Raw genomic sequence first — 27323 nt, forward strand, 5'->3', positions numbered from 1 at the left:
ATTCCTGCACCCCCAATTCCCTTAGATTAATTCTCATCATCTCTCTCTGTATCCCATACTTCCTGCAACTCAGAACTACATGTTCTACTGACTCCTCTTCCTGACATTGCTCACACAGTCCTGTCTGGTGTTTTCCTACCAATTTCAGTGTTTGGTTTAGTGCACGGTGCCCCAACCTTAACCTTGTCCACACAATTTCCTCTCTTCTGTATCTACTTCCTACCCTAGAACCTGCAACACTTTTATGTATTTGATATAAATGCCTCCCTTTCCCCTCCCTGTCCCATCTTTCTTGCCACATTTGATTAATTTTTTCCCCGATTACACACTTAACCTCTGCTTTACTAATACTAATGTGCATTTCTATATTTTCTTTCTTTATTGCCCTCTTTGCCAACTCATCCACCCTTTTGTTGCCCTTTAACCCCTACATGAGCTGGAACCCATAGAAATTTAACCTGACCTCCCTGATTTGGAACTCTTGTGACTGACTGAAGGACTTCATGAAGTACATCTTGCTGGCTGTTTGAGTGAGAAGACCTTAAACTTGCCAGTACTGAAGATGAATCTGAGCATATCAACGCTTTGACTAGTTTAGATTTCTCCACCCATCACAATGCAACCAACACTGCCATCATCTCCACTGGACACACCGCTAACTTATCAGATGTTCTTCTGCTGATTGCAATTGCTTTTGCTGGTATAACCACCCCAAACCCTGTCACTTTGGTCTCAGGTTCCTTAGCACCATCTGTATAGACCTGAGTATAATCACTATACTTTTCCATCACATAACAGTTAAATGCACTTACCAAATCAGTTTTATACTTTCCTTTCCTTTTTCCCTCTAACAAATGCCAGTCTACGTCAGGCCATACCAGCTTCCATGGAGCTACAACTGGATAAACTACTGAAGGACTTATCCTTAAATCAAACACTCCACATGATCTGGCAATATCATTCCCTACGCGACTAAAGTTTTCCCACTGTAACCACCCATTTCCCCAGGACTCCTGCAACACTCATTAAGAAGGGTGAGAATCATTGTGTCCCTGCAAATTAACCCAGTAGTTTCCCATCAATTGCATCCTTCTCAATTCCAAAGGCATTGTTCCCATTTCTAACTGCAGGGCTGATACTGGTGATGTTTTAAAAGACCCACTGCACATTCTCAAAACCTGAGCCTGAATCACATCCAGTTTCATTATAAGAGACCTGGCTGCTGATCCATATGCTACACTTCCATAATCCAACACAGATCTTACTAAAGCCACATACATTCTCTTCAATGCTGAACAACTTGCTCCCCATTCCCTAGCAGTCAAACATCTCATCACGTTTATTACTTTTTTACAATTCTCGTCAACTTTTCTGATATGGTCTGCCCATGTTAATCGTGAATCAAATATAACTCCCAGAAATTTAAATGAGCCAACCCTTTCTAATTCAATCACATACATCCTTAACTTCTTCCCTACTTCAATTCTTTTCCTAGTGAAAAATACAGTTTGAGTTTTTACCACTGAAAATCTACATCCCCAATCATAACCACACTCTACCAATTAATCAATTGCTCCTTGTAGTTTCCTGATTATATGCTCCGTGTTCCTGCCTCTTTTCCACAAGCCCCATCATCTGCAAACAGTGACCTACCAATATCCACTGGTATCTTTGTGAAGACATGATTGATCATGATGATGAAAAGTAACGGGCTAATCACACTACCCTGAGGTGTGCCATTTCCCACTGTGGACTGTATTGACAATTCTGATGCAATCCGAACTTGAATTTTTCTACCAAACAAAAAATCTTTAATCCAATTAAAAACTCTCCCTCCAACCCCCATCTTGTGCAGTTTAATTAATAATCCTTCCTTTCGCGTCATAATCATAGGCTTTATCAATGTCAAAAAACACTGCAACTACTGATTCTTTACTTGCCTGGGCCTTTCTTATTTCAGTCTCTAACCTTATCACTGAGTCCATGGAATTCCTTCCCTTCCTAAAACCACTCTGATAACTTGCCAGCATTCCTCTCTTCTCAAGATCATATGATAACCTTTCAGTTATCATCCTTTCCATTACCTTACATATATTTGATGTTAGTGATATTGGCCAGTAGCTAGTGGGTTTTGACGGATCCTTGCCAGATTTCCTTATTGGAATTACTACTGCTTCTTTCCATGCACTTGGCAATCTTCCCTCCTCCCACACTCTGTTGTAACAATGCAGTAACTTCAAGAGCGCTCCTTCTCCTAGATTTTTTAGCATAATGTAGCGTATTAGATCTTTCCCTGGGGAGGTTGGTCTCGATCTCTTTATTGCTCTCACCATTTCTGCCAAAGTAAATGGATCATCAGTTATATCATCTGTTTCTTCCCTCCTGTTTAACGCACCTGGGTATTGACTCATTGTTCTTTCCCTTCTCCTTCTCCCTTCTTCAGAGAAATCTTCTGAACTGTGTATCTTTACAAATGACTTGGCCATGATCTCAGCCTTATCCCTGCTGGAGACTGCTGTTTCCTCCTCAGATATCATTACTGGATGCTCCCAATCCCTTCTATTGCCCCCCATCCTCTTAATCATTCCCCATTCCTCTCCCACAGGCGTTGTTCTTCCTATTTTGTTGCAAAAACTCCTCCAACTTGCCCTTTTAGCCTGACGTATACTTCTCACCACTGCCTGTGCCTTCTTATATTGAAGCAAATGCTGCATAATGTGGGTTCTTTTAACTAGCCTGAATGCTCTGTTTCTGTTTTTTACAGCCTGACCACATTCCTCTGCCCACCAGGGCACTATTTTTCTATTCATCCTATTTTCAGTCCTGGGTATAAATCCTTCTGCTGCCATAATAATTGCTGAAGTCACCTGACTGTTTAATTCATCTATATCTCCAGAAATGTCAATCCTTGTCAATGCTTCTTCAGTTAACTTCTGGAACTTACCCCAATCTGCTTTTCCAAACACCCACTTTGGGACTACCCCACCTGGTCTTATTTCACCTCTTTCACCCACTGAACATAAAACTGGTTAGTGATCACTACCTACTGTTGAAGCAGTCCAAACGCCCCAGTTACTGATGACAGCCAAGACATAAGACACTAACGTAATATCTAATACCGACTCAGTTCTTGTTGTTATGTTTATCCTTGTTCCTCTCCCATCATTCATACACACCAAATCCCTTTCTTCCATCAAATTTTCAATTACAGTTCCATTTGAATCTGTAATCGGATCCCCCCATATTGTGGTGTGAGCATTGAAATCTGAACACCACACTATGTCTATTTTGTCCTTGTATCCTTAGTAGGCTGTCCAAATCCAACCTTTTACATGGATTGTAGTAGTTAATTCTAACCACTCCCTCCCCTCTCTCCCATATTTTCACCACTATGTATTCCTGATCGTTTCCTTTTTCCAGTACTCTATATGGTATACCTTGCTTGATTAACATAGCACAACCTCCTCCTCCCCCTAGATTTTTATCTTTTCTTATCATTGTATACCCATGTACCACAAAGTCTAAAGCTGGTTTCAACCAAGTTTCCTGAATACACACTACATCTGATTTTACAACCATTTCCTTAATAAATTCCTTAAATTCCTGGCCATTGGCCAGTAAACTCCCTGCATTCCATTCAAAAGAATCACCATAATGAGTACTAACCAAACTATGACACGTCCTGGCTTGACTGATTAGTGAGGTTCTCCCTGACTTCTTCCCATGTCAGTCCTACTAACACTAAATGGTTTACTGCTGCCTTGACCACCAGCAGAATTTTGTCACTTTTTGACTTCACCTCTGCCTTACAATTAATGACTCCTGCAAAGAATGTTACTGGAGCTTTTTTTTCCACATAAATCCTGTCATTTACTCTTCGCTGCATCTCTTGCATCCCAGTTGCTCTCTGGTCATTAGGAGCATTATTCTGTTCTCATGACATTCTTACAGCTTCTGCATAAGTGATCTTTCTTTTCACTCTTATTTCTTGAATTTTATTCTCCCGTCTCATAACCTCACACCCACTATATGCCACATTATGAGCTCCTCCACAATTACAGCATTTTGGTTGCACTCCTGTTCCGCACTTTCCATATTCATGAACATCCCCACATCTGGCACATCTCCTCTGCCTTTTACAGTTTTTAGCTATGTGTCCAAACCTTTGATAATTATAGCACCTCAATGGCTTTGGCACATATACCCTTACTGGGTAACTCATGAAACCCAGGAAAACTTTACTTGGCACTCTTGCTTCTTCAGATTCAATCAATACTGTTTCACTTTCCTTTTTCATTCCCTCCTTTGTTGTTTTCAGTCTTAGAACATTAATTACTTTACCCCCTTTGATATTCCTCTTCAACTCTTCCATGTTTATACTCATTGGTACACCTGTGATCACTCCTTTACAACCACCATTTCGTGCTCCCACCCTCCCTGTATATTCCACCTTGCATTTTCCTATCTCTTTTAGCTTGAGTGCTTTCTCAAGTTGTTCCTCATTCGCACATCTTACCAATAGATTGCCATCATTAAAGACTTTTGCAAATACTATTTCCCCTACCTTATTTGCCAGAGTTGTTGTTAGCACAAACGGGTTAATTTTCTTCATGTGTCCTTGAGCCTTCTCATTAAACCCAACACCTCCCCTCTCAACTTGTTCATCTTCCTTACTTTCAGCACTCTCTCCACTGTCATTTCTTATTCTTTTATTCCCTTTGTCTTGGTTTTCATTCATCCATCCCCTCACTATCTCCTTATTCCTTTTTGTTTCTCCCTTCACAATAATCCATTTCTCCCCAGCTGCCTACCTCTGCTCCCAAATCCCTATCTCACTCCTTCTCCACTCTCTTTCCCTCAGCCCCTCCTCTCACCTTGTCTGCCATTACCAGACCCAGGCAACCCGCTCCCAGCAATTCCCACTCCTTCCCCACTCTCTTTCCCTCAGCCCCTCCTCTCACCTTGTCTGCCATTACCAGACCCAGGCAACCCCCTCCCAGCAATTCCCACTCCTTCCCCACTCTTTTTCCCTCAACAAGTTCCAAACCACATTCACACATGCACCACCACCTTCCAACCTCTCAGCCCAGCCCACAACCAACCCAACAACACCGGGAGGTTTCTCTTTGTGAGGGTTTCTGGGTAAAGAGGCAGCCATGGGCAATAGTACCGGTGTTGTTCCGTACATTCGAAGGAAGTGCAAGCGGATGTATCTCCTGAACGTCGCCATGCTCCACTATGTAAATCCGAGGATTATGAACTCCGAACGAAAATATAGTTCGTAGTTAAGCTCGGTTGAAGAGTTTACCTTCCAGTCAGTGAAAATGTCAATTAGTGCTGTACGGAAATAAAACCTTCCATCGGATTTAGTTCTCTCTGGGTCAATAACGATATGAAACACCTTTGCCTCGATGACAAGTGACTTCTGGCTTTCAGATCACAAAGGTGCCACACTCCAATGAGAATAACCACTGCCCTCCACTATATATTCATTGGCATTGCCATCGATGGGTTCATCACTGTCAATCAGCAGATGGGGGGGGGGGGGGGGCAATCCAAGTAATTAGTAAATCTCCAGGATCGTACATGCAGTAACACGTGATCTTTGTAGTATTGTGGAACACGACCAGAACTTGAAATAATCCCAAAGGAGAGAGACAAGTTGAGCCAAGTCACAGGTTGATTGAGGTCAGAAACAGCCCATTCTCATAAAGATAGGGATATAGTCAGATAATTTGATGGTCAGTCAGAGTGTCTGATCCGAGCCTTGTTAGAAGATGAGTGCTTATGGAAACATGGAAATCTACAATATAATACACAGTGTGCCGTCCATGTAACCTATTCCAGAAACTGCCTCCTATTTCCCAACTGCATTGCACTCTGTGTATTCTCAGCTCCATGAAGTTATCTGAATCTCTCAAAAGACTGCATGGTATCTGCCTGTACTGGCTGTGTATTCCATACACCTGCTACTCTGTGTGAGAAACCTATCTATGACATTCCAATCGACCAAGCACCTTAAAACAATGCCCCTTGTGTTTGCCAATTCAGCCCCAGGAAAAAGCCTCTGGCTGTCCACACGATCAATGCCTCTCATCATCTTTTACACCTCTATCAGGTCACCTCTCATCCTCCTTCGCTACAAAGTTCACTCAACCTATTGTCATAAGGCATGTTCTCCAATCCATGCAACATCCTTGTAAATCTCCTCTGCACTCTTTCTATAGTATCCACATCCTTCCTGTAATAAGGAAACTGAACAGAATACTCGAAGTGGGGTATAAATCAGGTCTTGTACAGCTGCAACATTACCTCACCACCCGTGAATTCAGTTCCATGGTTGATGAAGACCTTCTTAACAACAATGACAATCAGCGCTGCAGCTTTAATTGTAAAATTGACATGGACCCCAATATCTCGCTGATCCTCCACACTGCCAAGAGTCCTAACATAATATTGTATTCTGTCTTCAAATCAGGTTGGATAGATTTTGGCATAGTAGGGGAATTAAGGGTTATGGGGAAAAGGCAGGTAGGTGGAGATGTCCATCGCCAGATCAGGCATGTTCTTATTAAATGTTGGAGCAGGCTCGACGGGCCGGACGGCCAACTCCTGCTCCTATTTCTTATGTTCTCACCACAGACTATAATCTCTCCTGAAATACTCTCCTTCTCCCATTGATGTCTTTTGCAAATATTTTTACAGGTTTGAAATGGCAGAACACTTGTGCATGGGAATCTCAAACACAACAACACATCAGTTTTGCTGAATGACTGGATATTTAAGGAGTGACCAAATATTTTCTTTGTAACACCAACACTGCTGTTGTCGATCCACAGAGATGAAGAATTATCTCATAACATCTGGTAATGTGTTCTGTCACTGAAATCAAGCATTCTGTTGTAACTCAGTGAAATCCACTTGAACCGGGGTGCTGAGAACACACCAGCATTTGTTCACTGGAGATCAGTTCTTCTACTGCATTGATTGTAGAAGGGATTCGAACGTCTGACTGTCTGAATTGCAGAGAATTGATCGCAGTGAGATATCATTATCCTTCTCTCAGTGTGGGAGGGGATTCACTCACAGCCTACCCGCAGACACGCCAGTGAGTTCACAGTGAGGAGAGGCCGTTCACCTGCTCTGACTGTGGGAAGGGATTCACTCACTCGACCAATCTACACAGACACCAGCGAGTCCACACTGGAGAGAAGCCATTCATATGCTCTGAATGTGGGAAACGATTTGCCCAAACAGCTCAACTGAAGTTACATCAGCGAGTCCACACTGGGGAGAGGCCGTTCACTTGCTCTGAATGTGGGAAGGGATTTGCTCAGTCATCTGAACTGAAGGTACATCAGCGAGTTCACACTGGTGAGAGGCCGTTCAGCTGCTCTGAATGTGGGAAAGGATTCATTCGTTCATCTCAACTCCTGAGACACCAGCAAATTCACACTGGGGAGAAACCATTCATCTGCTCAGAATGTGGGAAGGGATTCACCGATTCAGTTCATCTGAAAGAACATCAGTTTGTTCACACTGTGGAGAGGCCGTTCACCTGCTCAGACTGTGGGAAAGGATTCACTCGGCGTTTTAGTCTATTAACGCACCAGTTAGATCACAGTGAGGAGAAACCATTCATATGCTCTGAATGTGGGAAAGGATTCACACAGTCATCTCAACTGAAGGAGCATCAGCGAGTCCACACTGGGGAGAAGCCGTTCATCTGCTCTGAATGTGGGAAGGGATTTTCTCAGTCATCTCAACTGAAGTTACATCAGCGAGTCCACACTGGGGAGAGGCCATTCAACTGCTCTGAATGTGGGAAAGGATTCAGTCGTTCTTCTCAACTCCTGAGACACCAGCGAATTCACACTGGGGAGAAACCATTCATCTGCCCAGAGTGTGGGAAGGGATTCACCGATTCAGCTCAGCTGAAAGAACATCAGTTTGTTCACACTGGGGAGAGGCCATTCACCTGCTCAGACTGTGGGAAAAGATTCAGTCGTTCATCTCAGCTCTCGAGGCATCAGCAAATTCACACTGGGGAGAAACCATTCTGAGGAAATGCGGATATATAAAAAATTATTTTGAACCTAAGTAACCTCTAGATAAAAGAATAATTGGGACTGAACAGGAATTTTTGAACTAAAGTAAACTCTGTCTTCAGCAGTTAAGAAACTCAATGGCTTATACTGGTTTCCTTTTAATTGTCAGAGGGACATTGAGAATTTGATAATATATATTGTACTCGTGTTTGAGTCAGGACTCATCGATAAGGTCAGCAATGAACATCGGTCTGGAATGAAGTCAGGACCTTGCAAAGGGAATAGCTGATAAGGACTGGACTGTATATCCATCTATATTCAAGCCTTGAGTTAGTGCACTCTGTTATCTAAGACATTAAGTTTTGCACCAACAGACTTGGTGGGCGTACCAGTTCTAATAGCAGCTTGCAACAGTGATGTATGGGACTTACTATGTATGAATATACTGCTGTAACCTGACTGAGAGAGTCCAATTGTCAGATGGTTGGCAGCACTGACATGCCTTCCCTCTGATAACTGGGTCTCAGACTCTTGCAAGAGAATGCAATAAACTGTGGTGCCGAGAGGAAACTGGTCTCCCGAGTTTAACATTGGGTGTCACGAACAGGATCCCAATACAGAGAGTGCGAAGCAGACAGACGGAGTAAGCGGCCGGACCACTCCGGGGACTGCGGAGACCGACTAGGTGCCCAACGGGTATTTCACCTTTTGTCGCTCACCGTCAGTTCCTGTGGAGGCACGGTTCCTCGCCGAAGGCTGCTTGCATATCTTGACGGGATCGGGAATGTCTCTGTCGGAAGACTTGTATAAGGTAGGCAAATTTTATTAATTGAGTAGGAGGCGGTACCGGGTTAATTTTACTAACTGGGCAGGAGACAGACGTGCTGGATAAATTTATCAATTCAGCACGTGGTGCCTGCTGGGTAAATTTATCTTATTGTTAATTGAGCAGGAGGCTTTGTGCCGGGTAAATTACTTAGAGAGTACGGAGTCGAGTGATACGAGTGGGCCAAGAGCAGCCCAACACAACGTGTGTGAGAGTTTTCCAGACAAGAAAAAAGATTTGTGAATTTTGACTGCAGCGCTGAATGAAAAGATTGGGGAAAAGAATGTGGCCACCGGGCGGGAGCCGGCGATATCACCTCTTGAGAACAAGCAGTAACTTTGATCTGGAAGATGAACTGTGGGAAGAAGTGGAAATTGTTGAAAAGGCAATGGAAGGATAAGGCAGATGCAAAGTTGAACAGTACATGATGAGCAAGTTGGAGGGATAATGCGTGTGACAAAGGGAGAGAGGTACGTACTGCAGAAGGTTGGGAGACGCAAAAGCGGAGTGTGAGTGGGTGAATGGGCGCCGAAAACGAGAGCAGGAAAAACAACGTCAGCAAACCAAGGCCGGCCTAGATAGGAGAGAAGGGCAGGAACGTCAGTCTAAAGTTCGAACTGACAGGGAAACAAGGGATCTCGAACCCATGTTTGGGATACCGATACTGTTTGAGGATGGTGACCGTGATTAGGAATGAGCACCCACCGTACTCCCCCCACCATACCAGGGGCCGAGTGCACCCGAGCCCCAATCCGCCCAGTACTCAGATACGGTGGCCACTCGGGTAAAGCAGCAGCAGCGGGGAAGGGGAGGCTCTCTATACCCTCAGATCCAGAAGGGGAATACCGAGGATTATTCCGAAACAGGGAGGGGAGAATCCAATAAAAGCCAAGAGTTAATGGCTCCACAGAGACAATTGCCCACCCGAATGCTGCCTAATCCATGAGCAGCGGAGGAGGGACAGCTCTCAGTGATTCCTGTGTATGCACCCTGGAAGCCTCAAGAAATGACAATGATCATGAATCCGGCCCTCGATAGAAAAGAAAACCCAGCACAGATTGCTCAGTATGTCCGCAGTTCTATACAAATGTATAATGTGACCCCACAAGGTTCATTCAGTCTCTGCTGCATGATTCTCTCAGCTGATGAGGGGCAGAAATGGAAGGCAGAATTAAGATACCAAACCTATCAGGAGTTACAGGTGGGAATCCATGATGAGAATGAACGGACAGACCAGATTATTCAAGCCTTGGAGAGGGATCTCCAACAACCTGTAAGCATCACTAAAGTGCTTGAGTCCAAACGTAACCCTGGGGAATTGGGACCAGACTATCAGAGAGAATTGTGGCCCGCTACGCACTTTTGCAGGGGACAAAACCTCTAATAATGGTACGGAACGCATATGGAATTACAGGGGGACCCAGTGTGAGGTTTAATTTACAGCCACCGCCAGTCTGGGGTGTAATCTAGCAGAGTGAGACTTGCTGTGTCCGTTGCAAGTGGAGATTCTATACACAGACTAGCGAACAACCGACAGCTTCCCCAGTTACCGAATCCCCCTCCAGTGGTGGGCACTGAATCTGGACTCCACTTCGTCTGAACCCTCTCTGCCGGAGGCAGACCCTCATGTGACCCCTATGTGGTGCTAACCTGAGGAAACCGATATTATGCACCCCTCGAGGGACAGAATTTCAAAGTCACCATGACTGGTGAGGCTGAAGGAAAAGTGGGCAGTGCATTAAAGGCCGAAGTTCCAGGTTTCCTTTGGTGACAGACAGGATTGGTGCTTCCCCAGACCACCATTAGGATTTGCCCTTGGTTCAAGCTAAAGAGCATGGGTTTCCTGCCTACTCCCTGACGAAACAAGCCTCTAGCACCAAGGGGGACTTGCAAGACTTGGCCACGGGCCACCTCCGATGCTGGAAGGAGTTAAAGGTGAAGACGGGACATCTGGTAAGACACTGTTAATATTGACCAAACCCAAGACGTTGTACCACATCTCTGGACAATTTCAGTCCATGAAGTCGGCTGCACGAAGTTCCCCCCCCCCCACTGTTTGGATCACCGTGAAAGAAGGACAGACTCTCCCACCCCTTCCGCATTACCCCCTCAAGCCCGAGGCAACGTTTTATGAGGATGGAAGGTCTCTGGTAATCCAGCGAGGAATCGATGTTCTGGCTGTGTGATAATGAGGGACAGTGACGTAAGCCTCTTTCGAAACAGCTGTGTCCGACCAGAAGGCTGAGCTGCTCACTCTGACTTGTGCCTGTAGCCTAGCAACAGATTTAAATGAGAACTTTTACACATTCTCCCGTTATGCACAGACTACGGAGCTTTGAGGGTTTCCTGACTTGTTTTGGCTACCCCGTTTTAACCTGCCTTTGCAAACAACTTACTCAGCACTCTACAGCTCCCTCGAGTTTTGTCTATTATAGAATGTGCAGCCCATACTGGGGAATCTGATGAGATATCTAAGGGTTATGCCACGGCTGATGCAGCATCTAGACAGACAACCTCGAATCCCACACGTTTAGACACCTCGGGAACCCAGCAAGCTCCTATTAGACAAAATCTAAGGACGGACATGCCAGACATGGGGGAGATACGTAAATTCCAGGAAGACGCTCCTGAAGGAGAGCGCGAAATATTGTCACACATGGTTTCCCACCTTAAACCGCAGACCAATTTATGGTGACCTCTGCAGGTCAGGTCTGTGTTCTTACCTATTTTGATAGATTATGTACATAATTGTACACGCCTGGGCAAGGAGGGAATGGTTGAATGGTTAATACATTATTACAATCTTGCTGGCACCCTGATTTCCAGAAAGCAGCTGCAAAGCGTGCATACGCCCAGCTAATCTAAAACCACTTCCAGGACAGCGGCGACACGAGGCGCATGTGGGAGGGCATCCAGGACATCACCAATTACAGGACAACATCTCCTGCAGACCAGCTAGCAGATGTTCTCACTGACATCTTCAACATCTCCCTGAGCAGCGTCACCAATCCAACGTGCTTCAAGGCCTCCATCATCGTCCCCGTGCCGAAGAAGTCTTCAGTGTCCTGCCTCAATGATTACCGTCCCGTTGCACTTACATCCATCATCATGAAGTGTTTCGAGAGGCTCGTCATGAGGCATATCAAGACCCTGCTCCCCCCCTCACTGGACCCCCTGAAGTTTGCGTGCCGTCCCAACCGCTCAACAGATGCTGCCATTGCTATTACCCTCCACCTGGCCCTAACCCACCTGGCCATAAAAGACACATGCGTTCAGATGCTGTTCATAGACATCAGCTCAGCATTCAACACTGTCATCGCTCAGACACTGATTGAAAAGCAGGGACTACTGGGCCTGAACACCTCCCTCTGCAACTGGATCCTAGACTTCCTGACTGGGAGACCTCAGTCCGTCCTGATCGGGAACAGCATCTCCAACAGCATGACACCGAGCACGGGGGCGCCCCAGGGCTGTGTGCTCAGTCCACTGCTGTTCACTCTGCTGACCCACGACTGTGCTGCAACACACAGCTCGAACCACATCATCAAGTTCGCCGATGACACAACCGTGGTGGGTCTCATCAGCAAGAACAACGAATCAGCTTACAGAGAGGAGGTGCAGCGGCTAACGGACTGGTGCAGAGCCAACAGCCTGCCTCTGAATGCGAACAAAACCAAAGAGATGGTTGTTGACTTCAGGAGGGCACGGAGCAACCACTCCCCACTGAACATTGACGGCTCCTCGGTAGAGATCGTAAAGAGCACCAAATGTCTTGGTGTTCACCTGACGGAGAATCTCACCGGATCCCTCAACACCAGCTCCATAGCAAGGAAGCCTGGCAACGTCTCTACGTTCTGCGAAGGCTGAGTAAAGACCATCTCCCACCCCCATCCTCATCACATTCTACAGGGGTTGTATTGAGAGCATCCCGAGCAGCTGCATCACTGCCTGGTTCGGAAATTGCACCATTTCGGATCGCAAGACCCTGCAGCGGATAGTGAGATCAGCTGAGAGGATCATCGGGGTGTCTCTTCCCGCCATCACCGACATTTACACTACACGCTGCATCCGCAAAGGAAACATCATTATGAAGGACCCCATGCACCCCTCATACAAACTCTTCTCCTTCCTGCCGTCTGGGAAAAGGCTCCGAAGCATTCGGGCTCTCACGACCAGACTATGTAACAGTTTCTTTCTCCAAGCCATCAGTCTCCTCAACACCCAAAGCCTGGACTGACACCTTGCCCTATTGTCCTGTTTATTATTTACTGTAATGCCTGCACTGTTTTTGTGCACTTTATGCAGTCCTGTGTAGGTATTTACATTGTATTAAACTGTTCAACCTAAAATCGACTAATGTGATTGGGAAAAGAAAACAAAGTAGTGTTACTGAGAGAGCGACACTGGGACATATTGCACAATCCAACAAGCTCATACTCCAAGCGTGATAAGAGCCCAGATATCCAAAACTGAAAACACTTCCTGAAAACACTTTCAACAACATGATAATGTCTCTGCCCCCTAAAATTAATCGGGTATGTTAATATCAAGTTCAGTTGCCGCAATTGTGAGGGTAATTATCCCAGTTCACCCAGTAAAACCGGAACATGGGACGACTTTACTGCATAACAACACAATCTTAAAGTCTATGCTTACATCACATCCAAGCATTTTAAAGTTGAAGATGAAGCTGATGCATAAGACACACAGTCAGAATCCAGAACAGCTCTAATTAAACAATTCTAAATGATTAACAAAGATTTTCGTGTAACACCCAAGAAAATCCACATAGACAGCTAAGAATATTTAATGTTTCTTTTTATTGATCAGTTATTACAACGATGTAGCGCTTCCATGTCCGCTTATTATCCACCCATATGCCTGAAAATCGTTGTACTGGCAGGTCTTCAAGAGTTTGATCGTATGTTCAAATCATCTGCAGATCAATCAATCTTATTTGTAAAACACATAACCTATGTTTAGCTACTGAAAGCTTAAATTGTCATCTATTTCCTTTTTTCAAAGATATTAATAAATAATTGCAACTCCATACACTAATATTCAAATTTCTGCCTCTAATCCAGAAAGCTCCTTCATCTATGCATAGTAATTTACCGACGCTATCTCGGGAAATATCATTAATCATATTATTAAATAATAAAGGATTACAAGTACAGTCTTGTGCGGTCCCAGTCGCTATCTCATACACACCAGGATATATTTTTCTCACCCTTACTTGCAGGAACCTTCCAAATGACAAAAGAAACAGAAACAAATGCTGCAATCTCCCCTCTCCTAATTTCCAAAAGTCCTTCCTTCCATAAATATTAAACGCCTTTTCAATGTCAAAAGTACTGTCATTGCAACAACATAATTTAACTGTGCTTTCCTAATATCGTATTCAAAATATAAAACTGAATCCAATGTCATTCTCCCCTTCCAAAATATACTCTGATAAAATGATAAATTGCCTCTCTCTTCAAAAATATAATTCAACCGTTCCAGTACTATACGTCCATAAGTTTACACAAATGAGAGGTTAACCATATTGGTCCATAGCTGGAAGGATCAGACAGGGAGCTCCCGGTTTAGAACAGGCAATACTACTGTCATTTTACACAAGTTGTAAAAATAAACCACTTTAATATCCCACCTGTTGAATGATATATTTCTACTACATATGCCACATACGTTTAACTCACATTCACAACTCTGTTCGCTGCCCTTTTCCTAAGAAAAGCTGGTAACACCAGTTACACCAAGATATCTTTCTGCAGCTGTCACAATAATTTCAATTACCCCAGTAGGACGAGGTGCTTGATCAGTACAATTCACTGTTGCATGGGGCTACTGAGGAGAACCCAAGTGCGGGACACAGGCACGTCGACTGAGTTGGGGATGCTGGCGTAGACATGAACGTAGAACAGCAAACCGGAGGAATCTTGACAAGGAGACGGGGTTAACAGGGACTATCTTGAAACGAGAGCTGAACTTAGAACTAACGTTTCTAATCAGACAAGGGACCGAAGTCTCACACGAGAGAGAACAGACCAACAAACTGGCAGCCTGTGATAGTGACGCCATCGTACTTATTTCACAGTCGCTGCTGAAAACCAGGTGTACTGTAATTAAGTAAACGAGCAGCGATTGGAAATCTAATGACTGAAATCAGGGTATATGTCAGGGATAAAGGAGGGTAAAAGGTGAATAACCAAACGGAACCATGATAGTACCCCTCCCTCAAAGGGAGACTCCAGGCGACCCCCCCCCCCCAGGTTCGTTTGCATGGTCCCAATTGGGATCCGAGATGAGAGAAGGGTCCAGAATGAAGGAGAGGGAAATCCAGGATCGTTCTTCCGGGCCGTACCCCTCCCGGTCGACCAGGTTCTGGAGACGCTGCCTCTACGGCGAACATTCAATAACCACCGGAAGGTGTACGCCGGATGGTCGTCGACGATACGGGGGGAGGGGGGAGGGGTAGAGGGGGTTCGGTCGGAGGGTACAAGGGGCTGACAGAAACCGGTTTTAACTGGGAGACGTGAACTGTAGGATGGATCTGCATTGACGTAGGCAGTTTGAGCTGGATTGCCGTGGGATAGATAATGCTCTCAAACTCGAAGGGTCCCAGGAAGCGGGGGGGGGGGCGAGATTCTTGGGCTCGTTCTTGAGAGGAATGTCTCCAGCCGAGAGCCACACCATCTGCCCAGGTCGATACTCAGGAGCAGGGGTACGATGGCGGTGGGCAATTTTTCGGTTACGGTTGGCTGAGCGAAGCAGGGTCGTGCGTGTGTCTTCCCAGATCTTTCGGCACCTTGTATATGGGCTTTGACCGAGGCTTTTCCCCGGGCGCAGACGGAACAGGCAGAGACACAGGAACGGGTGTCGGCGTCCATGGCGGGTCATCAGAAATATCTCTTCAGGAGGGTCAGAGTCCGATCGGTCCCGGGATGGCTGGCGAAACGAGAAGTGCGCCCCCACTGGAGAACCTGAGATCGAGCAGAATCGAGTACAAAGAGGCGATTGGGAGATTCGATGCCTGATCAGGTATCAGGTTGAGTCCGTTGGGCCTCCGTGTCTCTGGAGCCGATCTCCCAGGCGAGGGCAGCCACTACACCGGATGGGGGAAGAATGGTCTCGGGGTTGGCAACGTCCTTCTCGGAAACGTATTGACGGGAGAGAGCATCGGGCTTCCCGTTCATGGTCCCCAGACGAAAGGTGAGGGTAAACCTGCACCGGCCAAACAATAATGACCCACGGGCCTGTCGGGAATTCAGTCGTTTGGCGGTCTGGAGATATTCAAGGTTCTTGTGGTCTGTAGAATGAGGGTTGACCCGATTGAAACCTATCGAAAGGTGAAAGCCTCTGACAGAGTTGTTGTGGAGAGGATCATACCTCTGGTGGGAGAGTGAAAGACTAGAGGACAGTCTCAGATTGGAGGGGCATCCATTTAGAATGAAAGCAAGAGGAATCTCTTTAGCTAGAGAATGGCGAATCTGTGGAATTCTCTCGTTGTCACAGGCAGCAGTGGGTGCCGTCCTTACGTACATTTAAGGGAGAGGTTGACAGATTCTCGACTGCTCAGGGCATGAACGGATATGGAGAGAAGGATGGAGATGGGGGCCAGTAGCGTACAGTAAATGGATCAGCCATGATGAAATGGCGGAGCAGACGCGATGGGACAAATGGCCTAATTGTGCTCCTGTATCTTATAGTTTAATGGGCTCAATCAGGGCAGATCAATTTCCAATTAGTGACAAGACATCGCATCGAGCCTTGTGGAAGTCGAGTACGGAAACCGCAGGGGCTTTAGCCTGTCTCCAGGAGTATTTAAAATGTCTTTAGACACCTGTGAGGTGCTGTAGATTACCCTCCATGGCTCCAGAAAGGCTCTGACGATGAGTCAGGAAAGTAAAGGCGGATTAGCCTGACACCAGCGGTTAACTTATTGTCAGACATTCTGAGGGACAGGATATATAAATATTCCAAAGGTATCAAATGTTTCAAATGTGTAGTTAATGTAAGACAAATGGAAACAAAATACATCCTCAAATTCGATGTGCAGTGTTGCGCTTTGCCGGGAACAACAGGGTAGGACTCAGACAGTGACTGGTCGGGGATTGTGGTCTGCGGGGAGCAGAGGGATCCGGGAATACAGTTCCATAGTTCAGGGCAGGGTCATGAAGAGAGCCTTTGGCACATTGGCCTTCATGAATCAAAGTACTGAGTACACGAATTGCAATGTTATGTTGAAGTTGTAAAGGACGTTACTGAGGAAAATCCTGGAATATTGTGTGCAGTTTGGATCATAGAAAACCTACAGTACAATACAGGTCCTTCGGCTCACAGAGCTGTGCTGAACCTGCCCTTACAATGGAACAGCCTAGGCTTACTCATAGTCCTCTATTTTTCTAAGCTCCGAGTATCTATCCAGGGTCACCCATCTACACGTAAAAACATCAAGAACCTTGAACGATTATAGCGAACAGTTATAATCATGTTTCCAGGAGGTGAGGGCCCGAGTAGGAGAGAAAGATTCAAATGGTTTTGCCGTACCGAAGCTGAGGCTTTTGCCCCTCAGGTTGGGTGAGGCTTGAATAAGAGATCATAAGTTCGGGGTAAAAGGAAAAATGTTTAAGGGTAAAATGTGAGGGAAATTGAGGACAGTGTGTGTGGAATGAGACGCCAGTGGAAGTGGAGAAATGAGGTTCCAATGAGACACCTGGACATGTACATGGACGGGAGGGGTGGTTCTGATGCCGGCCGAAAGAGCCGTCGGGAAACAGACAATCACACTCTGGAGGAGACGATGGGGATGTTGATGTGTGAGGAGTTTGATAACTCTATATCCAATCCCTAAGAATCTTCTCCAGAAACGTGTCTACCCCTAACGTGAGTCTATATTTTCCAAGATCATCCATCCCCCTTCTGAAATAACAGAATAAGATCGATCAGCGCTTTTCTGAGATCTTACTCGTGGCTACAGAGAACACAAATATGTTGGTCAAGTCGCCAGTGATGTCATTTCCTGCCTCTCTCAATAATCTGCAGTATATCCTACCAGGCTCTGAGTAAATAATCCACCTGACTGCCCGATAAGAGGCCGAACACTACCTCCTTTGTGGTCCTGTACTGAGACAAATTTAAAAGGCATTGTGATTAAGTACAGGATAGGAAAGTTTCAGTTAAAGACTCCTGCAGCAGGGAAAATAACCTCTCAGCACCCGTGTCCATGTGACTATTCAAACTAATTCATGCTCAGAGGAAATGGCTCACACGCAGGCAGATGGGACAATCTTGGTGGGCACCAGTGCAGCCTGGAAGGGCCACTCTCAATGCTGAAACTGGAGGGTTTCAACCAAAACTTCGACAGTATTCCTCTCAACAGTTTGTGCCTGACCTACATTTTTTCTTGAAGTGTTGAATTCTAAACAAAGTATATTTTGTGCAGGAAGTCTCCAGAGGAGATTCACCAGGAGTGTGGAGGATCGTAGTGCCGGCTGGTGTCGCAATTTTCTCTGCATCGGCAGAAGCTGAGGGAGGTCTGCGAAACATCGCCGGGACAGACACTCGGAGGTGTGGACGGACAGCCACGCCCGTCCCTGTAGATGCCGCGGCCGACGGCCACCGACAGCAGTATCGTTGAACTCCACCATAGCGATAGAGCAGAAGAGGGGTGTCTGAGTCTGGGGCAGATTTCCATCAGGCCTATCGTAGTTCAGACCCTTCACTGTCCCCTGCTGTCACCGGCAGAGGAACCTGTCGGTCAAATGAGATGATTAGTTAAAGATTGAATTTCAGTCATGGAGAGAGGTGGGAATGTGAAAACAGCAACTATGTTGCCTTTGGAAAATAGAGGCGGATCAGTTCAACAGGTTAAAGTACAGTTGGGTGAGTCTTATGCAGAGACCTTGCAAAATGTTAAACCTGACTCTGACTGCTGTCCGCATCACAGTTCTCTCAGGAAAGATACTGTACTGGTGGATACAATGGATTCTGTGATGTTTATAATGGATGTGGTGACTTGCACTGATCAGACATCCCGTCCTACTGGCAAAAACATAAAATGATTGTGAAAGCTTCAGGAAGGTATCTCGGTGTAACCGGTGTTATGTTGGAAGCTGTAAATGAAGATCTGATGGGTGGAGTTTCTACATCCTAGTCCATCCCAGCTGATTTTTCATCGTCAACACATGAAGAAGTCTGTTTCTCATTTGCCAGACTCCCCCGATGGTTTGAGTATTCAGGAAAAGAGATTATTTTCCTGAACAGTTAAGTTTTTTTTCTGTGCAGGATTATATTGTCGTTTGGCGTGGTTAGTCATTTGATAGAGAGGTAGTGCTGACAGTTTTATAAGGAAGGAGGCAGGGTGTAGATTTGTGAATGTGAATGAACCGTATGTGGGATTTGCTGTAGAAATGTTTGATTCAGCAGATAGATGTATTAAATGAATATGGTTTACAACGCTTGTGGAAAACTTTCTACTGATTTACGAGAAAGTATATTTTGTTTTCGCTCAAGAAGAGTTGTCTGCTGCTGAGATTTTTAACAGTTCACTGAGTGTTTGTTTGCGGAATGATGGTAATGGTTTGATTGAAGAACAGTTTTTCAACTTGTGGGTTCGAGATTTAATATTCACAGTAGTTCTAGAACCGCTGCAGAATGTTGACGAAGATGTGTATTTTTACAATGAAAGGTTATGTCACGTTATTCAGCAAACTGAGATGTAAGTGATTCCCAGTACAAACAGAATTAATAGGAGAAAGGCTGTATCACTGTGGACTGAGGAGTGTGCAGAGGCGATTAGGGAGTGGGACAAGGCGTTTAGGAAAGTGAAGAAGTATCAGTGTCCCAGTAACCTTATTAAGTATAAAAGGGTAGAAGCCGTGGTGAGGAAAGTGGTGAAGATTGCGAAAAAGATTTTCTGGGGACATACTGTGACAATGTTGCAGGGGATTGGTAGGTCAGACGTCACCAGGACAGGATGATACATGTTATTGTTTGGTCAGGTAAATGGGGATGTCGGCATATTTCGGGGTTTGCCAGTGAATCTAGTGGTGTGGACGGGTTTGGTGGAGCATCCAGCTTTGCGGATGTGCTCAGCTTTAGGGGTGTGTCAGCGAATGTGTGAGTGCACAAGGATTCCGTGCTGTCGGATGCTTTGGGGTGGACACTGATTTGAGGGTTGAATGATGATTTTCTGGTGAGCACTGATTTGTGGGTGCACACTGATTTGCACAGAGTTGGGTGTGTTGGCGGATTTGGGGGTAAACACTAACCTGTGTGAGTCGGGGCATCTGGAGGGGTGTCGAATCTCGAGGTTTCTGCGTTTACCCATATTTTAATAATAAATGCAAAAATCAACGTTGACCTTTGATCTTGCTATGTTTTAAATTGAGACAACCTTTTTGTGAACTGTTTGAAACAATTCTTGCTCTGTGATAATTTAATGTGCATGTGGGGGTGCCTCCTGATTTGGAGCTGCGACAAGTCTCAAACTTATTTCATGTGTACATACATCACTAATAAATGCACTTTGAATTATGCCCTCTGTTCTTGTCTTTTTTATTGTTCAGGCAGCCATTTTGTGAGGTGTTGGAACTGTGCAGTTTGCGGAGACGGATGAGAAGGGACTAAACCAAGGGGGATAAAGTGAATTGGAGATGGACACGTATACAGATCAGCAGGGTCAGGCAGAGACAGTCGGTCTACCCACACACAGACACACAAAGGTTTTTTCGGAGCCGACTGGATTCGAATTCGGGAACCTTCGCTCCAAAGTCGCTGATGCCTCTACCCCACCAGCTGGCGTAGTGTTCGCGATTCAATACAATTTCACAAACTACAATGACATAATTTACTTCAATATTTTGTGTTTGGTAAATGGTTACTTTGAAGTGCATATTTACACTGGAAGCACATTTAATTGATAAGATAACTCGGACGGTTCAGTCACCTGCGTTGGGACAAATTAGCTCCCAATGGTCTTCATATTAATTGGACTTTTTAATCCCCATCCGTCACCGCGGGAATTTCACGTGTCTGATGTAATCGATTGCGAATAATTTAAAATCTTTATTTTTAAATCTGTTGAAATCTGTCCCTGTGGAGTCTCTGAATTGTATTAAAAACCCGAGGCATGTGCTGCCTCAGCATTTCATTCCGAGAGATCGCGTGTAACACAGGGGGGCCAAATCACTGGACAGAGAAAATGTCTGTATTGTCGGATATGTACATGAGTGTGGAGAAAATAATGTACGTGTTCATTGTCGTTGTTGGAGTTCCCGGTGAGTGAGCAGAAGGATTCATGTTTGGAATTTCTGATTGTTACCGGTGTGAACCTATTCATGATCAATTTACAATCTTCCAAAGTGATGATCATTGTACAAATATCCGTCAGAGATATTGATCCTGTCAAATCCACTTTCCGATTTTTCATAATCAATCCCAAAGGGAACTAAACCTCTGTCTCTCCACTAACTCACGGGATCGTCTCAAACGCTGTTCTTGACTTTAATGATACTTTGTCCAGATTTGTCCCAGTACTGAGGACAGGTAGCTCTCCGAGAAGGTGTGACGGGGCGGGGGGGGGTTCATTGTCAGGTTCACTGTTTCTGAGTTATTGATGAAAGAGAGCCCCCAGTGCTGTGTTTCGCGTCTCCCTGTGGAGTCTGTCACAATCGTAACCCGCTGCCTTTTGGTCAATAATTTGGTCTGATCACCCGATCTAATGTCCAGGGATCTGCTCACGAGTGTTACCGAATTGAACTGCGGTGTTGAATTAATCCTTTAACTGAGCCACTCAGTCTCTGTTTACTAATACTGTTTCCAGTGTTTTCAGTGTGTTTCTTCCCTCCGGATCTCATCTTGGAAACATCAGATGCTGATTTTCCGCAGACCTGGCCAGTCACGGTTAAGTCAGTGAAACCGGCCCCATCAGCGACTGGAATCGGGATCAGCAGCGATCGTTGTTGCTCATTCAGCTCGTTTATATCGCCGACGATTCCCCACTCATTGCTTTATCTCCACACTGAAGAACAACGTCCAGAGATAGAGTGACCCGTCTGGTGCTGGATTCGCAGCCGTTCACAGACATTTTTGGCTGCAACTCGATCCGGTGTTAATTCCCGGAGAATGTTTCAGGTAATGCCCAGTGTCTGTTTTACTCTCCCTCTCTCTCTATAGTGAATATACTGGCGATTGTGATCCTGTCCCGTGGAAAGTGTGGCCTCTCTACCTGCACCACTCGCTACCTGGTGGCCATGGCAGCGGCGGATCTACTGACCATTGTCGCCGCGGTCATTTTGACTCAAATCAGATTGTATTACATCCGGTGGAGTTTTCTGGACATCACCCCTGTGTGCAGTGTTATCGATGTAGTGAGCTACACAGCCACTCACTGTTCTGTCTGGTTCACCGTCACTTTCACCTTTGACCGGTTTGTCGCCATTTGTTGCCAAAAGCTGAAAACAAAATATTGCACCGGGAAAACTGCGGCTGTGGTTCTAACAACAACCGGTGTACTGTTCTGTCTGGAAAACGCTCCCCGATACTTCACACGGGAACCCAGGGTAATAATCGACAATATACCGTGGATGTGTGATCTCAGGGACAATGTTTTCACTGACCCCGGGTGGATAGGATATGACTGGGTCGATACGGTCTTAACTCCATTCCTCCCTTTCGCTGGGATCCTGCTGCTCAACGCTCTGACCGTCAGGCACATTTTAGTGTCCAGTCGGGTCCGTGAGGGGCTGAAGGGTCAGAGCCATGGGGATAACCACAGTGACCCGGAGATGGAGAGCAGGAGGAGGTCTGTGGTTTTACTCTTCACCCTCTCCGGCAGCTTCATCCTCCTTTGGATGACACATTTTGTAAATGTCATATATTATCAGGTCTCAGGAAAAGGACACAATTTCAATGATTCTGAATGGATCTTTCACTACGTCGGGTTTTTGCTGAGAGATTTCAGCTGCTGCCCGAACACATTTATTTACGCCGTGACTCAGTCGAAATTCAGGGAGCAGGTGATCAGCGCGGTGAAATATCCGGTCACCTCGGTGTTTCAATGCATTAATAAAGCCGCGACCTGAGCACAAGCCAAAGGCGGTTGCAGTGAGGGTTCCAGCTCCTCACATTCACCCCCTGATCACCCAGGTGTTATTCCCGGCAGGTTGTCGCATCGAACGGCAGCTCTGGAACGTTAGGATAGTATGTGTTTTGTGAGGGGCAAGGCACCGTCCTGGAGACTCAGTATCGCATTGGACCTGCCAGATGACAGTCAAAGACCTGCACCGAAACGCTGTCCAGCCATTGGTCTGTGCATCTGTCCATCTATTCCCTCAGTGGCCCATCAACCTTACAGTCCACTGAAAGGCAGGGATCTAGTCGGTTCCTGGGTGCCTAATCCAATGTCACTCACACTGCTCTCCGCCTTGCCCGTGAATGATTTGCTAATGTAACGAAATGGGGCGGGTTTTGGTTAAAAGGCGTTTGACAGATCAAATTATAGTCTCTTTCCCGCCACTAACTGGACTGGACTGTGGTGCACAGAATTAGAAAATAACACTGCTTCTTTTTTAAATAAAATCCTTTCCCTTCTTGTTTTACTCCGTTTCCCCATTAAGCTAACAGTTGCGTATTCTGCAGTGGTGTTGACGTTTTGCTCATTATCCCAACAGTCTTGCTATAATTCTCAATCTCACCAACCCCTTAGCTTCTGATTTGCCGGGTGGAAGGTCTTTATCCACCGCTGGAATTGTATCAGCTTTTGTAACTCAACCTCTCCGTGCAGGTTGAGACCCATAAGAAGACCCATAAAGCTAATAAGAAGTGGGCCAATGAGTTTCCAACAGTAAATCTGACCGACCGCTGGAATAAACTGTTTTAAGAATCATCAAAACCGAAAAGGCATGTGAATAAATTAGAGCTTTACACGGATAAATTTCCTCCACCCAGTGTAAGCCTAAAATGATGGGAGCAAATTCTTCTCTATGTACTGATATAATGGTTACTAAGTTGTTTCTTTGTCGTTACCTGTAATTAAGGCACAGAAAGAGCCAGAGGAACATCTCAGTTGTTATCTTTTGATTCTTCTGCAACAGTTAATATATCATAATAGTTTTCCAAAATATACTGATGAACCAACAGTCTCTCGGACATTGCAGAATTCTCAGACTTATTAAGCTCTGTGACCTAAAACCAGCTAGTCAGATGCAGGACAAGATGGGGTTTCAGAGAACGTGACACTGGGGTATATTGCGTAATCCCACAATCCTATCTTCCCAGCGCGATAAGATCCCAGCCAGCTGAACTTCAAAACGCTCTCCGTCCTCGAACACAACTTCAACAGGATGGTAATTTATTTGTCCTGTCTAATGAATCCAGTTTGTTAACATCAACTGCAATCTCCGCAATTATATTTGACTCACTTCAACCAGTAAAGCTGAAACAGGGGACCACCCTATTGCGCCAGAACACTTCCGAACACTTTAAAATTGAAGATGACGCTGATCTACAAGTCACACAGCCATAATCAAGAACAGATTCAGTTAAACAAATGAACATGGTCCACAATGATATTCATGTACCTCCCCAGAATACCCACATAGACAACTGAGAATATTTAATGTTATTGTTTTCTGATATGGCTCTTCCATGCCAGATGATTATCCATCCACATGCCTGGAAATCTTCTTGCTGTCACGTCTTGACGAGTTTGACCATATCATTTCAAATCAACTACATGCCTATTAAACATATTTATAAAACACAGAACTTGTTCAGGAGCGAATGAAAACTTCAATTCTCATATATTTGCCGACTGTTCAAAATTATTAGCTGTTAATTGGATCCAATATGCAGTATAATTGCAATTTATGCCTCTAAGCCATAGAGCTCCATCATCTGCATATAGTGATTTACACACCTCAGTGCCTGTCTCAGAGAGAATATCATTAATCATGACATTAGATAAGAAAGCGTTACAAATACGGCGTTGTGGGTTCCCACCCGTACCAGCACCGACCGTCCAAATATAAAACTCAGACAAAGTCTCGCAGTCTCCTGCTCAATCCTCATTTCCATAAAGCCATAAGACATGGAAGCAGCGTCAGGCCATCCGGCCCATCGAGTCTGCTCCACCATTCACTCAGGGTTGATCCTTCCTTTCCGTCCTCCTCAACCCCAGCTCCCGGCCTTCTCCCCCGAACCTTTGATGCCATGTCCAATCGAGAAATTATCAATGTCTGCCTTAAATGCACACAACGCCGTGGGCTCTGCAGCAGCATGTGGCAAGAAATTCCACAAATTCACCTCCCTTTGTTTGAAAGATTCCCCGCATCTCTGTTTTGAAAAGGCGCCACTCTCTCCTGAGGCTATGCCCTCTTATCCCAAACTCTCCCACCATGGGAAACATCCTTTCCATAATTCAATACAAAGTACTTCCGGACTCCGCCTCCCGCTACGGACATGTAAGACTTAGTTGCTTATTGTCCATCTTTAATCTCTCCCTTTTCCGATTTAAACTTCGAAATTCGGTGCTTCAGTTCACTCAAGGAATGTGAATAAATTAGAGCTTTACACAGACAAATTTCCTCCACCCAGTGTAAGCCCAAAATGATGGGAGCAAATTCTTCTCTATATACTGATATAATGTTTAGTAAATTGTTTCTTTGTCGTTACCTGTAATTAAGGCACAGAAAGAGCCAGAGGAACATTACAGTTGTTATCTTTGTATTCTTCTGCAACAGTTAATATATCATAATATTTCTCCAGAGCGTACTGATGAACCAACAGACTCTCGGACATTGCAGAATTCTTAGACTTATTAAGCTCTGTGACCTAAAATCAGCTAGTCAGATGCAGGACAAGATGGGGTTTCAGAGAACGTGACATTGGGGAACATTGCGTAATCCCATAATCCCATCTTCCCAGCGCGATAAGATCCCAGCCACCTAAACTTGAAAACGCTCTTCGTGTGATGTTTCCAACCGTCCTCGAACTCAACTTCAACAGGATGGTAATTTATTTGTCCCGTCTAATGAATCCAGTTTGTTAATATCAACTGCAATCTCCGCAATTACACTTGGCTCATTTCAACCAGTAAAGCTGAAACAGGGGACCGCCTTATTGCGCCAGGACTCTTCCGAACACTTTAAAATTGAAGATGACGCTGATCTACAAGTCACACAGCCATAATCAAGAACAGATCCAATTGATCAAATGAACATGGTCCACAATGATATTCATGTAGCTCCCCAGAATACGCATATAGACAACTGAGAATATTTAATGTTAATATTTTCTGATATGGCGCTTCAATGCCAGCTGATTATCCATGCACATGCCTGGAAATCTTCCCGCTGTCACGTCTTGAAGAGTTTGACCATATAATTTCAAATCAACTGCGTGCCTATTAATCACATTTATAAAACACAGACTAAAAGCTTAAATTCTCATGTATTTTGCCAACTGTTCAAAATTATTAGCTGCTAATTGTATTCAATATACAGTATAATTGCAATTTATGCCTCTAAGCCATAAAGCTCCATCAACTGCATGTAGTGATTTACTAGATATAGTGCCTGTCTCAGAGAAAACATCATTAATCATAATATTAGATAATAAAGCGTTACAGATTTGGCGTTGTGGGTTCCACCACCCCCCCCCCCCCACCAGCACTAACCGTCCAAATATAAAACTCAGACAAAGTCTTGCAGTCTCCTGCTCAATCCTCATTTCCATAAAGCCATAAGACATGGAAGCAGAATTAGGCCATCCGGCCCATCGAGTCTGCTCCACCATTCACTCATGGCCGATAGTTTCTTTCCGTCCTCCTCAGCCCCAGCTACCGGCCTTCTCCCCTGAACCGTTGATGCCATGTCCAATCAAGGAATTATCAATGTCTGCTTTAAATGCACACAACGCCGTGGGCTCTGCAGCAGCATGTGGCAAGAAATTCCACAAATTCACCACCCTTTGTCTGAAAGATTCCCCGCATCTCTGTTTTGAAAAGGCGCCCCTCTCTCCTGAGGCTATGCTCTCTTTTACTAAACCCTCCACCATCCTTATGGAAACATCCTTTTCATAATTCAGTCCAAAATCCTTCTTTCCATAAATACCTTATGCTTTTTCAATATAAAAAATACTGCAATTATATCACCCTTATTTAAGAGTAATATCATCTTATAAATGTAAAAGTTAATCCGGTAATTCTACCCTTCCAAAACCCACTCTGCTAAAACGAAATATCATTTCTTCCCTGGAAAATATAATTCAAACTCTCCATAAGTTTGCATAAAAGGGACATTAACTACTTAGGCCTACAGCTAGAACAATCAGACGATGAGATACCGGGTTTAGTATCGGCACAACAAACTGTGATAATTAAACACTTCCACATCCCTGCCTATTGAATGAAATATTTCTATTAGAAGCACTTCACACCTTTC

General features: G+C 45.0%; 1 protein-coding gene across 1 annotated transcript in view; it reads left to right on the plus strand.

Moving 5' to 3' along the window:
* The window catches only part of LOC132385762 (zinc finger protein 239-like), a 10944-nt gene extending 2235 nt beyond the window's left edge, over positions 1 to 8709 (plus strand). The window contains exon 2 of the mRNA XM_059957987.1: positions 7158 to 8709. Coding sequence (XP_059813970.1) covers positions 7158 to 8063 — 906 coding nt within the window. The 3' untranslated portion in view covers positions 8064 to 8709. The remainder of the gene's footprint in view (positions 1 to 7157) is intronic.
* Positions 8710 to 27323: the final 18614 nt, after the last annotated feature.

The sequence above is a fragment of the Hypanus sabinus genome (genome assembly GCF_030144855.1).
Source record: "Hypanus sabinus isolate sHypSab1 chromosome X2 unlocalized genomic scaffold, sHypSab1.hap1 SUPER_X2_unloc_18, whole genome shotgun sequence".
Taxonomy (NCBI): Eukaryota; Metazoa; Chordata; class Chondrichthyes; order Myliobatiformes; family Dasyatidae; genus Hypanus; species Hypanus sabinus.